Source organism: Rhamphochromis sp. 'chilingali', assembly GCF_963969265.1.
Source record: "Rhamphochromis sp. 'chilingali' genome assembly, chromosome: 1".
NCBI lineage: Eukaryota > Metazoa > Chordata > Actinopteri > Cichliformes > Cichlidae > Rhamphochromis > Rhamphochromis sp. 'chilingali'.
This window is the reverse complement of record NC_137929.1, coordinates 15996513-16010754: the sequence shown is the minus strand read 5'-3', so window position 1 is coordinate 16010754 and position 14242 is coordinate 15996513. Positions and strand designations below refer to the sequence as shown.

The window sequence follows — 14242 nt, the reverse complement described above, 5'->3', positions numbered from 1 at the left end:
TTTGAACTACTACTTAAATTTTACATTTATTTTCACGGTTCCCAGGCGTGATTGGCTGTATAGATGGCACTCACATTCCAGTCATTGCTCCTTTAGTAAATGAAGGAGACTATGTGAACAGGAAGTCTTTCCACAGCATTAATGTACAGGTACATAGTTCCCTGTAGCATTTCAAACTAACAGATTATTTCATCATAGTAATGGATGCTAATTTGTGTTCTCTGCACTGTGAAGATCATATGTGATGCTGCCAACATTATCACAAATGTGGAAGCCAAGCAGCCAGGCTCTGTCCATGACACACAAATATTCCGTGAATGTACACTGAGCACAAAATTTGGACATGGTGAGTTGAGAATACTTTAAAATATATAAAGACCAATTGCTTCAGGGACATTTGAACTGAAGTGTATCCTTCTGTCTTAGGAGAGTTCACTGGCTACTTGCTTGGTGATAGGGGGTATCCATGTTTACCCTATTTGCTTGCCCCTTACCCTGACCCTGAACCGGGCCCACAGCAGCGATATAATCTGGCTAATTGCAGGACAAGAGCCAGAATTGAAATGACTATCGGAATGCTTAAGGCCCGGTTCCAGTGCCTGCAAAGACTCAGGGTCACCCCAGAAAGGGCATGTGACATTATTGTGGCATGTGTGATTCTTCACAACATTGCCACAATTAGAGGAGAACACTGTCCTTCTGAACCAAACATCAGCAGTGATCCAAACCATGAACATCCTGACCCTCCCACGGACATACAAGATGGAAGAGCAGTCAGAGACACCATATGTCACAATCATTTCTTTTGACCCATCACCTCAACATGTTGAAAGAAGAATAAACAGATTTTTTGTTCAACTGGCTTTATTGGTCGCCTGTATTTCCTGTACACAAAGTATTAAAAGATGTAAACCTCATAAAGTGTCTCTGTTGCTTCCTCCTCTGTAACAGCTGTCAATGTTTCTTCATTATTTTCCTGTAGTAAAGAAATAGACAACATTGCTGTTCTACTGTAAACTCATATAATCTGTGGAGTATTACTCACAACTGCATGTTGGTCTGGCTCAACAGGAGGCTGCACCAGATGCAGTACACCACCACCATCAACTGATAGAATATGAGGTTTATACAGGTCACTTATAACTTACAAGGGACCAAATGGCAATTAACAAACATACCAATCAGCTTACACTTCATTGTCATTATGCTCTCAAAGACAACCAAGACTGAGGGAAGGCAAAATCAGTAGGAAAATAACTTCACTACAAAATAATCCATTATGGTGAAGAGTTTATCAAATGAATGAGCAGCACTGCGAAGGTGACTGTGAAGAAAGGATGTATGCACATCATGTATTATTTTGAATTTACCCCTTATGTAGGCACTTGTGTCTTGCGGGGTTATTGCCTCAGAGGATGTCCCCACAGAGATGCCTTCAGCCACAGGGCGCCCACTGTTTTGGCTGAGGGCCAACTGCTCAGCCTCTGTGAGTGGCGGTGGTGGAGGACCCCCACCTGTTTTTCGGGCCTCTGCTTTTTTTCTAGTGGCCATAACGGGGTCACATTTGAGCATACAGAGTAAGCAAATATGTACTTGTAATGTGCTCAGATAATTTCAATAAGTGCTTACAGAAAGGAAATTAATGTAGCCTCTAACTGCAATTGATTTACATCGGACAAACAGACCAAGCACTATGGCTCATAATACAATTACACCTTACCTGTTTGGACTATATTTTTATATTTCATTTTTACTTGCTGCCAGGCACGTTTGGGGCCTGTTGGGTTGCACCTGCGCTCACATCACATCACAAAATAAAATGTATAAAATAACAAATAAAATAACATATGATAAAATAACGTGTTAAATGGGTGGAAATCCCTAGATCAATGTTTATATTAACACTCACGCATTGACTCTGTCGGCTATGTTTTGCCATGCATGCTTCCTTTCTTTTGCAGCTGTGGCTGTGTTACTTTTTTCCGCGGAATTTGCGTGTTATCGGCATATGCTGCCATCAGAATTTCGGCCTCAAGCGCTGTGAAATACATTGACCACACCTTCTTTCCCTCCGTCTCCATGGTGACTCGCTTAATCTGTGCTCCGCTTATCAGGGCTTTATGTATCCTCGTCCGCGCGCTTCACTTGGGGTTAAAGCAACTCCGCGTTGACTGAACTAATTGTTATCAGCCTTTCTGAAACCAAATATTCCGAGTTGGACAGTTCGGGGTTACTCAACCCTGCGTATCGTTTTTCACTCTGAGTTTTCTAAACCGGCTTCCTGAAACAGGGCCCAGGAATCCAAATCAGATGCTTTAGAGCAGGGGTCGGCCACCCAGGAGGAGCAGAGACCTGAGGCAGCCGCCGATCCGAGTGACAGGTGAACTGAACTTCAGGTAAGAAGTTATGACCTGCAGTCTATTTGGGACAGATATAAACCAAGTTTAGGTGGAGTTTATTTTCGTTGTACTGACTTTTTACAGTCAGTTACAATAACTCCCACTCGGAGACCTGTGTCTCTGAGTGGGAGACCAGAGATCACATTAACATGTGTGTCCCTGTATTAACAAACATGACATATTGGCCCAGTTTATTTTTCTTATCATTGTTGTGAGGAGACCATGAATAGCATTTGTATTTTCTGTTGTACAGTTCATTTGCTGTTATGGATAAAAAGTCTTTTTTGTTTCAAAGTAGCTGATAACTATTCGCTGACAGCTGCCAACATCTACGCACAAATATAATCCTATGAAGTTGTTCTATATAGTGTGTAATTTATTGCTAATGCAATCATATGGCACATTGACTTCTGAGGAAATTTTAGATGCACTCATCATCAGAAAGGTTGCCGACCTAAACCAGGGGGTTTAGAGCATCATAGAGTTTTTGTGGTTTGTTTTCTTTAAGTCATTTCACAGATTTTCTCTATCATTTCAATTCCTTGAATAAAACAACAAACTTAGGGGATGATTTTGTAATCCAACTTTATGTATGAAAGATTTGACTAAACATAAAACAATCTTCCAACTCAGTCGTCATTCTTATCTTGTGAAATCAAACCAAATGTTCTGTTGTCTCTAAATCAGGGATTGATGAAATCTTTGGTTGCATCCATTTATGAACATGTTCTCATTCATATTAAATCGTAGTCTAAGTCCTTCTTTAGAGGGATAAATGTCATTCATTATCTTCAAATGTGTTTCTGTTGTTTTGGGGGGAAGTTTGAAGTCCATTGTTCAAAGTCTGTTAATGAAACTTTATGAAGTTTATGTAGGATGTTTTTCCTATTTTGTATTTGTTTGAATTATGATGTATTTCTGACTCTTGCTGCCATGATGCCAGGTCTCTCTTGAAAACCACATTTTTTTTTTTTTTTTAATTCATATTTTTATTAAGGTTTCAAAAGCAGGCATTCACAGTATGTACATCATGTAAGCATTCTTCATACTTAGGTTATCTGCCTTAAATACTGAAATAGTATTTTAATTTACAAACAACATTTTTAATCTCAATTAAATTTTCACCTGGAGAAATAAAGATGATAATAATAATTTTGTCTTCAGGGAATCATTTCTCTGTAAAACAGCTTCTTCTGAAACTCTTGTTACATTTCTTGTTTATTGTTTGCTGGTTTTAGAAAAATGTCATCGTCTCTGTGTGAACGTAAACTCTACATGTGGTGTCAGCTATAAACGAGCTCTAGAGTCTAATAACGATGCTTTTATTATTGTCTGGTATCCAACCTAACCCTGGGCCTCTGGCTGAATGTGAAACACCAGCAGATGTTAAAAACTGTCTGGGTTACACGTGCATCACGTCGTGTGCTTCCTAACATGGATATGATTGGAATCTGGGCCTGTTCAAGCGGTGCTGGTATCGTTGTTGTTTCTGAGACTTTCCAAATCTTTACTGGATAAAAACGTAGCAACTGATGGATTTAACATTTAGCTCTCAGACTGTCCCAGAAAAGGCGGAGGTCTGGAAGTTTATGTGAAGCTCTGTCTTGCTGCTCAAGTCTTGTTCTCTCCATCTGCACCTCAGCCATTTGAAATCTTGGCCTTAACTATTGATCTGTTTGGAAATCAGACTGTTGTTGGCTGCTATCAGCCTCCACCTGCTTCCCCCAGCACATCACCGTCTCTGGTTCAACTTTTATCTGAGCTGCATTTTAATGACGTCTTTCAGATGGATGATTTTCATTGGGACTGGCTTTCTTCTGTGTCTGATGATTTTAAGGCACGCTGCTTGTTTTTAAAACTGACTCAAATTATTTAAAGCCTCACACGCCTTGATCCTAAACACCCAGATAAATCTGCTCTTATTGACCTTTTTTAACTAATATGCTGCGTAAGTTTTCCACATCTGCAGTTTTTGCCAACGACCTGAGTGATCACTGCGTAGTTGGTGCTGTGAGAAACACTAAAATCTCACGCTCCGAGCCCGCATCAGTTTGAACTGGGGTCGTATTAAACAGGCTGACAATGTCAGTTTGGGAACATTTACAGGAGAGTTGTGTCTACTTTGTGGACAGACACGCCCCTTTTTGCCAGGTCAGGGTGAAAGGTCGGGACAGGCCTGGTTTGGTTCAGTACCGGCCGATCTCCTACATGAGAGAAACCAGGCCTGGGCAGGAAGTCTGGCTCTGATGCTGATTGGCTACGTTTTCATTAGCTGTGTAATCGGATTACTGCCTCCATCATCAAGATGTAACTATTTTTTACTTTAACGACTGACAGTCCAAACGACCGTAGGAGGTTTTGGCAAACTATAAAGTGTCTCTGCCAGCTGTGACTCCTCAGAGCTTCCTCCTCACTTAAATATCGACTCCACTCCTGTGTCAGACAAAACTGAAATGTTGCTTTAACAAACACTTTGTTGCTTCTTGCTCTTTGTTCAGCACAGTATCTGATGGTAAACCTCTTGCACACAAGTCTGCTCGTAGTTCCTGCTTACTGATACCTTTTCCTTCACACCTGTCACAGTAGAAGAGGTTTGTAAGGCTTTGAATAGCCCCAACACCAGAAACTCGTCCTCACAATCGTTCTCCTTCCTTCTTGCACTTGGCTGCAAATATCATAGCTGAGCCAGTGTCTTATATTTTTAATCTTTCTCTACAACAGAAGGCTTTACCACAGATGTGGAAGTGTGCCTCTGTACTCCCCCACTGAAAGCTGGTGATTCTTCAACAGTTAGTAATTACAGGCCAATTTCCAAACTCTGTGTCTTATCTAAGGTTCTTCAAAGGCTGGTAAATAATCAACTTCAAAGTCATCTGGATGAAAATATGATTTTATCTCCCTTCCAGTCTGGTTTTAGGAAACTGCACAGTACTGGAACTGCTTCGATAAAAGTTCTCAAAGACATCTATGAAGCGCTGGATGCAAAGAACTACTGTGCAGCTCTTTTTTTGATCTATCAAAGCCTTTGACACTGTTGACCACAACAAAAAATCTTCTGGCACAACTTCACCTACTTCCAGGTTGCGTGGAGAGGATGAGGATCTAACAGCACAGGAACTCCAGCAACACTCAGCAGCAGCTGCTCCCAGTCCCTTGGTTTATGAGCTGAGCTGCTGACCACAGCATTTTATGTCATAGATTACTGGAAATAGGCCTTTCAGACCGAGCAGCTGGCTGCTTCTCCAATGTTCTTTTGGACATCAGCAGTGCGTTCAGCTCAATGGTCTCTCTTCCAGCTTTTTAAATGTCACTAAACGAGTGCACAGGGTTCTACCCTGGGCTACTTATGTCAACGGTGTGGCACAAAATCTAGATGCATCTGTTCATTTTATACCATCAACATAGTTTTCAAACCATTACAGCAGCTGTTGATAGTATTCAGTCTCAGCTGGCTCAGACTGGCTTTAAATGTAGAAAAAAACAAAGTCATGTTGTTCACAAACAGAAAGAGGGTCCGGCTTTATTTCCTTCTCCTGTATCTGCTCAAAGTATTTCTATTGAAACTGTGGCCTCGTACACAGACCTCGGTATTGTGGTTGATGACAGTCGTTCCTATAAGCCACACATTGAACATCTAATAAAGACACTGAGGCTGAAGTTGGGCTTCTCTTCCAGGAACAGATCATGTTTCACAGGAAAAAGTTTGTTGCTGCCACCTTTTTTTTTACCTGCCCTGGATTACAGTGACATGATTTATATGAATGACTCTGCTCGCTCTCTTCATCTGTTGGATTTTGTCCATCATGGGGCATTAAGATTTATAACTGTCTGTAAACCTTTAACACACCACTGTACTCTGTGTTCTCTGGTTAACTGGTCCTCATTGGTCTTACAAAGGATGGTCCATTAGTATCATTTTCTCTATAAATCTGTTTCTGGTTTACTGCCTCCTATTTATCAGAGTACATGTTAGGCAAACAGTTTAGTCACAGCCTGCAGTCTCAGGACATCATTACATTCACTGTTCCATCAGTTCATGCAGAGCTTGGGAAGAAGGCGTTCTCCTTTTCTGCTCCGTCTTCATGGAAAACATAACCGAAGGATTTAAGGCTCTCAGTTGATTTCACTTGCAGACTTCAAAAGACGTACACATGTTTTTGTGAAACCATCTCTGGGAACTTGTTCTCGTTTTTAATATGACTGAGTACATACTGAAAAAAATTGGAGTGACATTTACTTAAAAAAAGCTAGGCAACTTTTTCCACACAGAAAGTGCTTGTAATCTTTACTCGGGTTATTTCTAAGTAATATTTACTTACTAGAACCATCTATTTTTTATGTGAAATACACAAGTAAATTGCGCTGGCAATACTCATCTATATATTGTAACTTTTACTCAGAATACCATTGCATCCAATTACAAAACCCAAGTGAACATTGCTGATATTTCTTTGTGTTTCTTACTCATCTTTTCTTTGATATATTCTATGTAATTATTAAGTAATATTTATTATGAATGTACTAGTTAATATTAATCGAATTGAATAAATATTCTTATTATTCTATTAAATAATAAATCAATATTTTCCAAAACAAATATTTGCAGCTTAAGGGACACTTTTATTTCACAGTTGAAATGGCATAGATATATTTAAAATATCTACAAAACATTATAACCACAAAAAACATGGCCATAGAACTTCTTGCTCGCAAATTTCAAAACAGAGCATATACACATATACAAAAAAAACAAAACATGCTATTCAAAAACTCAGTGTGCACTGTCCCCTTTCTTCTAATCAACTTTCAGAACACATACATCAACTCTGTCCATTAACAGTTGCAATCACTACCTTTGCAGACATTCTCAGAACGTTCAGGACAGAAAGAACTTGTATAAAACTGAGCAACATTTGAAATTACTGTCAGAAAACAGACAAAATACAAACAAATTAATTGTGCTGGACAAAAGCACAAATAACACTGGAACACTCACACTAAAAGTTTCTTGTGGAGAGACTGGACCTTTGGTGACATTTTAAGGATGTCAAGCTCAAGAAACAGCTTCTGAAATACCTCAAACGTATATTTCAGTTTCAGTGGGTAACTTAAATTGGCAGCATAGATGACACCCATGAGCAGGAGGCAAGCATTTGTCACACAGTCCTCCAGAATTTCTGTCCCCTCAATGATGACCGACACGTTCACAGGGTCTTGGTTTTCCTGTGCCACATTGGGATGGATTACGATGATCTTCATCATGTGATTACTGCAGTCCTCTTTCAATGCTTCTTGGCTGACGTCCTCCTGTGAAAACAAACAAGCCACAATTAGAAATAACTAGAATAGATTCCAAGTAAAAGAAAAGGTTAAGAGAAAAAAAAAATGTAAAAATAAAAAAGAGGTAGAGAATCTTTGACCTTCAATATATCATCACAAGTGAAGACCAGATTATAAGGTTAGACAATTTTAATACAGTCATTATGATCATCAGATACCTGATGGTCTTTGATCAGCTCCTCTCCACTCTCTCCAAGATACTCAACTAAGCAACGAATGATAATGTCCCTTCTGCCATCGACATGATGCTATTAAACCCAAAAAGAAAATTTATTGCAGAAAATACACAACATAACATATGTAACATACATACATAACAGCACATACAGATGTAAACAGAAAGTTACCCATGGAGAATGTAAGCCTGCAGCTACATTCTAACGTTGTGAAGTGTACAACTTAACATGAATTTCTCAACGATGTGTGTTAAGACAAGAGTCCAGTGCATGTCATAATCTGTGGGTCCAGAAACTGTCTCTGCCCAGTGAGGAAAGTTTTCTGCCTCATCACTGGACATGCAAATGAATTTTTTGCAACATATCAGTACCTCCTATCACAATATTAACCAGTCAAGGACAGGAATTCCCACACACAAGAGTAATATTTTGGGAAATAATTGTATTGGAGTCTATGGGCAGCAGGAAGGGATCTCGCTGCACTCAGAGGGTCACTTTGAAAATTCTGTAAATTTCTCTGCTTTTGAGCGCATATTAAGGGAGAGATGACAGGTTTGTATACACTTGTAGAGACAATCATGTGCATAAATTGTTAATTGTGGCCACAGTGTCAGGATCAGGAGAACAGTTTCAGCCAACACAGACACTGATCAGAATAAAGGACAAGTTCAGTATTTTACACTTAAAGCCCTGTTTTCAGTTTATGATGAAATCGAACGATTTTGATTGAAATTTGGACACATGCTGCTGGCCCGAGCTTTTTTGGTTTCTGTGGTAGCACATCCCCACCTCCACAATGGCTTCATAGGTGCACTGGAACAATCCTTCCTAAAACGCATAAAACTGTCGTTTACAAAGACGTGAAACTCACCGAGTGGTCAGAAGTGTTCACTGATATGTTCACACAAAAATCGCTGCAAAAGATACTTTCCAACTGGTTTTTATTGTAGTTTTTGTCCAACTCCATTGACTTGTATTAGATGTGCTGTGATGTACGGTATTAGTCCGCCGCTATTCCATTCTATTATTCAAGCTCTCGGCGGAAGAATGTACAGGTGTAAGGCGTTTGAAAAAATAGGTCCAGTTTTACAACAAATGGTAAAACACCTGTTGGAAAGCATTTTTGCAACGATTTGTGTGTGAACATATCAGTGAACACCCCTGACCACTCGGTGAGTTTCACATCTTTGTATGAAGCCATTGTGGAGGTGGGGGTGTGCTACCACAGAAACCAAAAAAGCTCCGGCCAGCAGCATGTGTCCAAATTTCAATCAAAATCGTTCGATTTCATCATAAACAATCTGAAAACAAAGCTTTAAGTTTAAAATAACAAACTTGTCAACTTGTCCTTTAAATAAGAGTGATACATTCTCAGTGTGTATGACCTCATCTTTTCCATTAGATTATGTAATTAAAATAATTTAAAATTTTACCTTATTGAGTGAGTCCAACATTGGTTTTATTTTGGTCCCTGCAGTCCCGCCCTTCCTTCGAAATATCTCCAGGAGTTTGGTGGTGTACCTGTCCAATCTGGACAAAAACGTTCGCTCCAGATGAATTGTGGTTATTCGCTTAAACTCCTCTTTGATCTGAAATGAGAGATAAAACACAAAATCATGTCAAAGATGACTCATGAGATCTCACATACACTTAGTTGCTGCATGAACAAGAACTGGATTTACCTGATTTTCACAGAACAGAGAAGGCCACCTCTCTAAGAGGTCTTGGATTGCGGGGCAATCCTTGACAACCTCTTTTCTTCTCATAGCGAAAGACTTCTCCATTTTCTCATTAATTGCCCTCTCATTGTTCTTCTTCTTCATTTCCTTCAGCAAATCTAGTCTATCCATCTCTAAGGTTTCCTCAGTCTCACCGAATGGCAGTGGTGGCAGATAGTTGACTTCAGCTTTTTTGGCCCTTTTAAAGCCTTTAAGTGAACCCTCTTCACTGGAGCATCGTCTCTTCAGTGTGTTCACCTCGAGCTCTGGAATGGCTAATTGGCGACCTCTTAACTTTGCCCTGTAGTTGCCCATTTTATACTTTATCCTCTGTTGCCAACCATATAGGCCATTAAAAGAACCTGGCTCTTTGAGGCATGGGTATTTTGCTACCAAGGCTTCAGCAACAGCTAAAATCTGGACACCAGTTGGATATGCTGTGAAGCCAAATATAGTCTCTGCAAGCTTCTCAAGAATGCTACTAGTTACGCTTGGGTTGTTCAAAAGTGTGCCATCATTTTCATAAGCTTGCTTTCCTGCTTCCAGTGCAAGGTCTATATCATAAGAGAAGTCTGGTATTTCAAACTTAAATGGCCATGGCTTAGACCTGTAGGATGGTCCACTCTCATCTGGGGAGGACAACAGGATTGTGTCGCATACAGATGAGGAGCTTGCTTCTGTAGATAGTGGAACTGGAGATTCGACTTCTGACATGTCCACAGTAGTGAGACTTAAGATTACTGGTTCAGTTTTTACTACTTTGAGGTTAGCTTTATCTTGTACTTCCTCAATCGAGGTCAAAGTGAAGAACTGACCATCGAAATCCATGTCCTGGTACATAACAGTGAATGGTCCTGTAATATCAAATGTCTCTCGAAGAACATCATTGAGGTCCTGAAGTGTGCTTGGGATGCCTGCAGGTAAAAGTAGTTTGTGGACATCATCCTCCCCAAAAATTATCCGCAGTTTCGCTGAGGGTGCCATATCAACAGGAAGAAGCTGCAACAACAGAAGAGAAATACAGACATTTATTCACAAGCTTCTCTCCTCACATTTCAAAAAGATAGGCAAATGTGGTGCTTTAAAGTTGTCAGGCGTCTTCCTGCAAGGGTGTATGAAGCCAAAGGATAAAAATCTTTAAGCTCTCTTTGCTCAAGTAACTGCACACTCCCTGTGTTCTCCAGCTCATAACTCCTCAGGTGTTCATTGTACCATGTATTTTGTTGTCTCACGAAAAAAGTCAGTTTGTTACAAATCACCATTATCTGTAACACTTCAGAAAAGTCAGGCAGTCAGGCAGTGGAACCACAACACAACAACATTCCCACTGCATAGTTGGTGCCTAAACTGCACACATTATTGGCAACATGCACAGCTGTAACAGCAGGGAATCTGCATTTCACCAGGTCTTTTAGATCATCCTTAAGCACATCTAAAGAGACCTCTGTTGTTTTTGTGACCGCAAGTGATGGTTTGACAGAATGTGATTGATGATATGCAACCATGAGCTGGTGCTTATTTGCAAGAGACAGCAAAATATTCCTGAAACAACCAGTGTGTCTTACCACCTTCTTGAAAAAGCTGTGTTTGGCCTCGAATCTCATTGTCCAGAGGGCAGCTAGGGGGCCAAATTCCCGAATGAGCTGAGGATAGTGCTCAAGGAAATGGTGCTTGGGAATGAGCTTATGTTGGGGGAAAACATCAAGGAATCTGCTTCGGTGTTCTGAAATGATGCTGTCAAGATAGCAAATGCTTTCTTCAGTATGGACTCGAGACATGACAAGGTCCACAATGTCTTTCAGTGTCATCAGCATCTGCCATACAGGCTCTTGTTGGGGTACTTTTAAACCTATAATCAGAGGCAAAAGACGTAATAAGCACCAATTTTCATGTGCGTTGCCCCCTACTGATTTTCGAGTCGAAAAGTTAGCAGGAATGAGATGAGGGCGATTTGTTTTATCACTCCACTTGTATGGGAAATTGGAAATGGCATCATTCAGTTCCATGAGAGAAAAATATTTTTTCTTGATCAAGTTATCAAATGCCAAAGCCAGTTCCACTGGAACAATGCCCTCCAGCAGATCATGTAAAACATCTGGAGGGTAACCAGATGTAACATGAAAATGCTCAAGTTTTTCTGACAATGCACACTGTTTTTTTACACCATAACAATGAGGGTGATCTGGACTAGACACAGCTGTCTGTACATGCAGTGTATGTTGATCTTTGGTTCTTTGATGAAAAGACCCAGATCTCACTTCATTGGACTGAAACTTGGATCGCTCCCCAACACAAAACCGGCAGATGTATGACCCTGCAAAGCTTTCGACAAATCCTGCCACAGAGTGCGCCCCCAAATTATCTGCCACCACACTGACCACAGTCCCTTTAATGGCTTTCCCTAACGCTGGAACAAAAAGACCATCTTTCTCCAAGCTTTGGATATCTGTTAACAGTGGCTCTAAAACTCGCTGGAATCCAAACTGCTTGGTGTCTTCAGCCTTACACAGAATTGCAAGGTAGATTGATGTCAATGTGGAACGTAATTGCACCGGAATGTTTCCCAACACCCAATAGACAGCTGTGACTTTGTGCTTTTTTCGAGATGTCCCAAGAGGATTACATACCTCAAAGTCATCAATGTACAGGATGAGACTCACTCTGTTCTCCTCTACAGAGAAAAACTTGTTGTTTTGATAGTGAGATCCATCACGAAATGTCTGGTACTTAAAGTCATTTTCAGTTTTTTTTTCACCTTCAAATGTGTTTTCTTGAAAAGACTTACTTAGGACCTGCACCAAGGAGGGCAATATTGGGACATACTGGAAGGTTTTGCCCTTTTTTTTTATCAAGTATGTGTTCTTCTGGTTCAACAACTGAAAAATGCTTCTTCATAAATTCTCTTCTCTTGTAATAAGTTGTGAAAGGGCCACCTGTCCCCAAGGCAGTACTTATAGGGTGTGTCTCACAAAGATTTTTCACTAAATCTGAGATAATGGCTGGATCCAGATCACAGTTATGGCTTTTCAAGGTGGACACCACCACATCTCTTAAAAGTGGACCAGATGCAGAGGTGGATATAAACTGAAGCTCATCTACTATTTCATCAATGCATTTGTTTGGGACATTGAACATGCTTTCTAACTTTAAAAATAGATGGCCAAATTTCTCTTTTATATCTTGAGACAACTCCTGTGGTTCCCCATCCCAAAGCTCTAAGCTCTCTTCCACATAGGTCTCATCCTGAGCAAACATGGGTTCATTAGGTTTGCTTTTTAATACTTCAGTTTTAAAATCCTCAAGGGTGTGTGACTGGTGTTTTCTGTGTCTATGTGTAGCAAAGGTGGAATAAATATTTGTACTGAAGTTGCAGTCTTTGAAGACACATGCAACTACTTCAAACTTCCTTAAGTGGTTGTTAAGATGCTCAAAATACTGCTTCTCTGAATTAAAAAAAACAGAGCAGCAAAGTAGACAAGTAAATGAAAGAGGTCCACTTTGTGTGACCATCTTCACATGGTGTCGAGACAAATGGGTCTTAAGGGCATTAAATGTTTTAAACGAGCAAGGGCAATCAGTGTGAAGACAAGGGACTGACTGGCTGCGACCACCATTTCCATGCTTTAGTCTGTAGTGTTTTAACAATCCCAACCTCTTCTCTGACTCAAAGCTACATATCTTACACATCCATCTCATGTTGTGGCACCTTAAACAGACAAATTATGTGACAAGTTAAACCTAATCGTTACTAATTTGATCTTACCTTGTGGAGTTCAAATTAGCAGTCAGAAGGTCCTATGTTCTGTAAAAAAAAAAGAAAAAAGAAAAAAAAAGAAAAAAGGTTATCTATATGCTTTTCAACTAATTTCTACTAACTCAAGGATGCACACTGATATTATTATTATTTTTTTTACATATGTTAGTTCGGTGGCAAATTTAAAACAGGTCAATATGAAGACTTGAGTGAAATCGAGTGCGTATATCGTTTTTTGTTTTGTTATTTTTCAAAATACACCTCATGGCAGCTGTGCAGCAATTATTTTAAACTGGACCGTGGTCGTTTTATTCACAAAGACGTTAGTTAAGGCAGCAGGCGTGTGTTGTTTAGGTGGCCATCTAAGCTGTAAAGTGCTGTGGGAAATTCTGGACATACCTCCTGCCAGGAAAGTTAGTCAGCAAGTCTAGCAGGAAAATACACTTTCAGTGCGGAGAAACTGACTTAAGTAGGTGAGCCAACAGGAACGTACAAAGTTTGTTCCGCTTAAAACTTACATTCATGGTTCTACTTCTTCCCGTTTCCGTCAAGTCTGCCAACCGTCGAAATGTGGACCATGGTATGTCTGAAGAAAGACCGCTCAAATGTGGGGAGGGGCTTTGACGTCATGCTCCGAATGCAGAGAAGGTGGCCATATTCACTGATGTCACTCCATTACATTTTACTTGGAAATATCAACTAATTAAGCCAATGAATTGGTTTAGTGAATATTACTTGGATCGAATGATTCAATTTACATACAAAACTGAGGACACATAATTACAAACAATCCTCAAGTAATGCACTACAAGAAAAACTGCTATTTTAAAGTAATAGCACTGAATTTGTAATTTT

The 14242-nt window shown here is 40.0% G+C and overlaps 2 protein-coding genes across 2 annotated transcripts in view; one reads left to right on the top strand and one right to left on the bottom strand.

Moving 5' to 3' along the window:
* The window catches only part of LOC308393864 (NACHT, LRR and PYD domains-containing protein 12-like), a 534253-nt gene that overhangs the window by 97940 nt on the left and 422071 nt on the right, over positions 1-14242 (top strand). The gene's annotated exons all lie outside the window — the stretch shown is intronic.
* Positions 7392-11237, bottom strand: LOC308407510 (uncharacterized protein; the record flags this gene model as incomplete). Its single annotated transcript, XM_080899176.1, has 6 exons — positions 7392-7706; positions 7898-7987; positions 9349-9504; positions 9598-10262; positions 10449-10632; positions 11199-11237. 6 exons carry the CDS (start codon positions 11235-11237, stop codon positions 7392-7394), a joined length of 1449 nt encoding a protein of 482 aa, XP_080755302.1.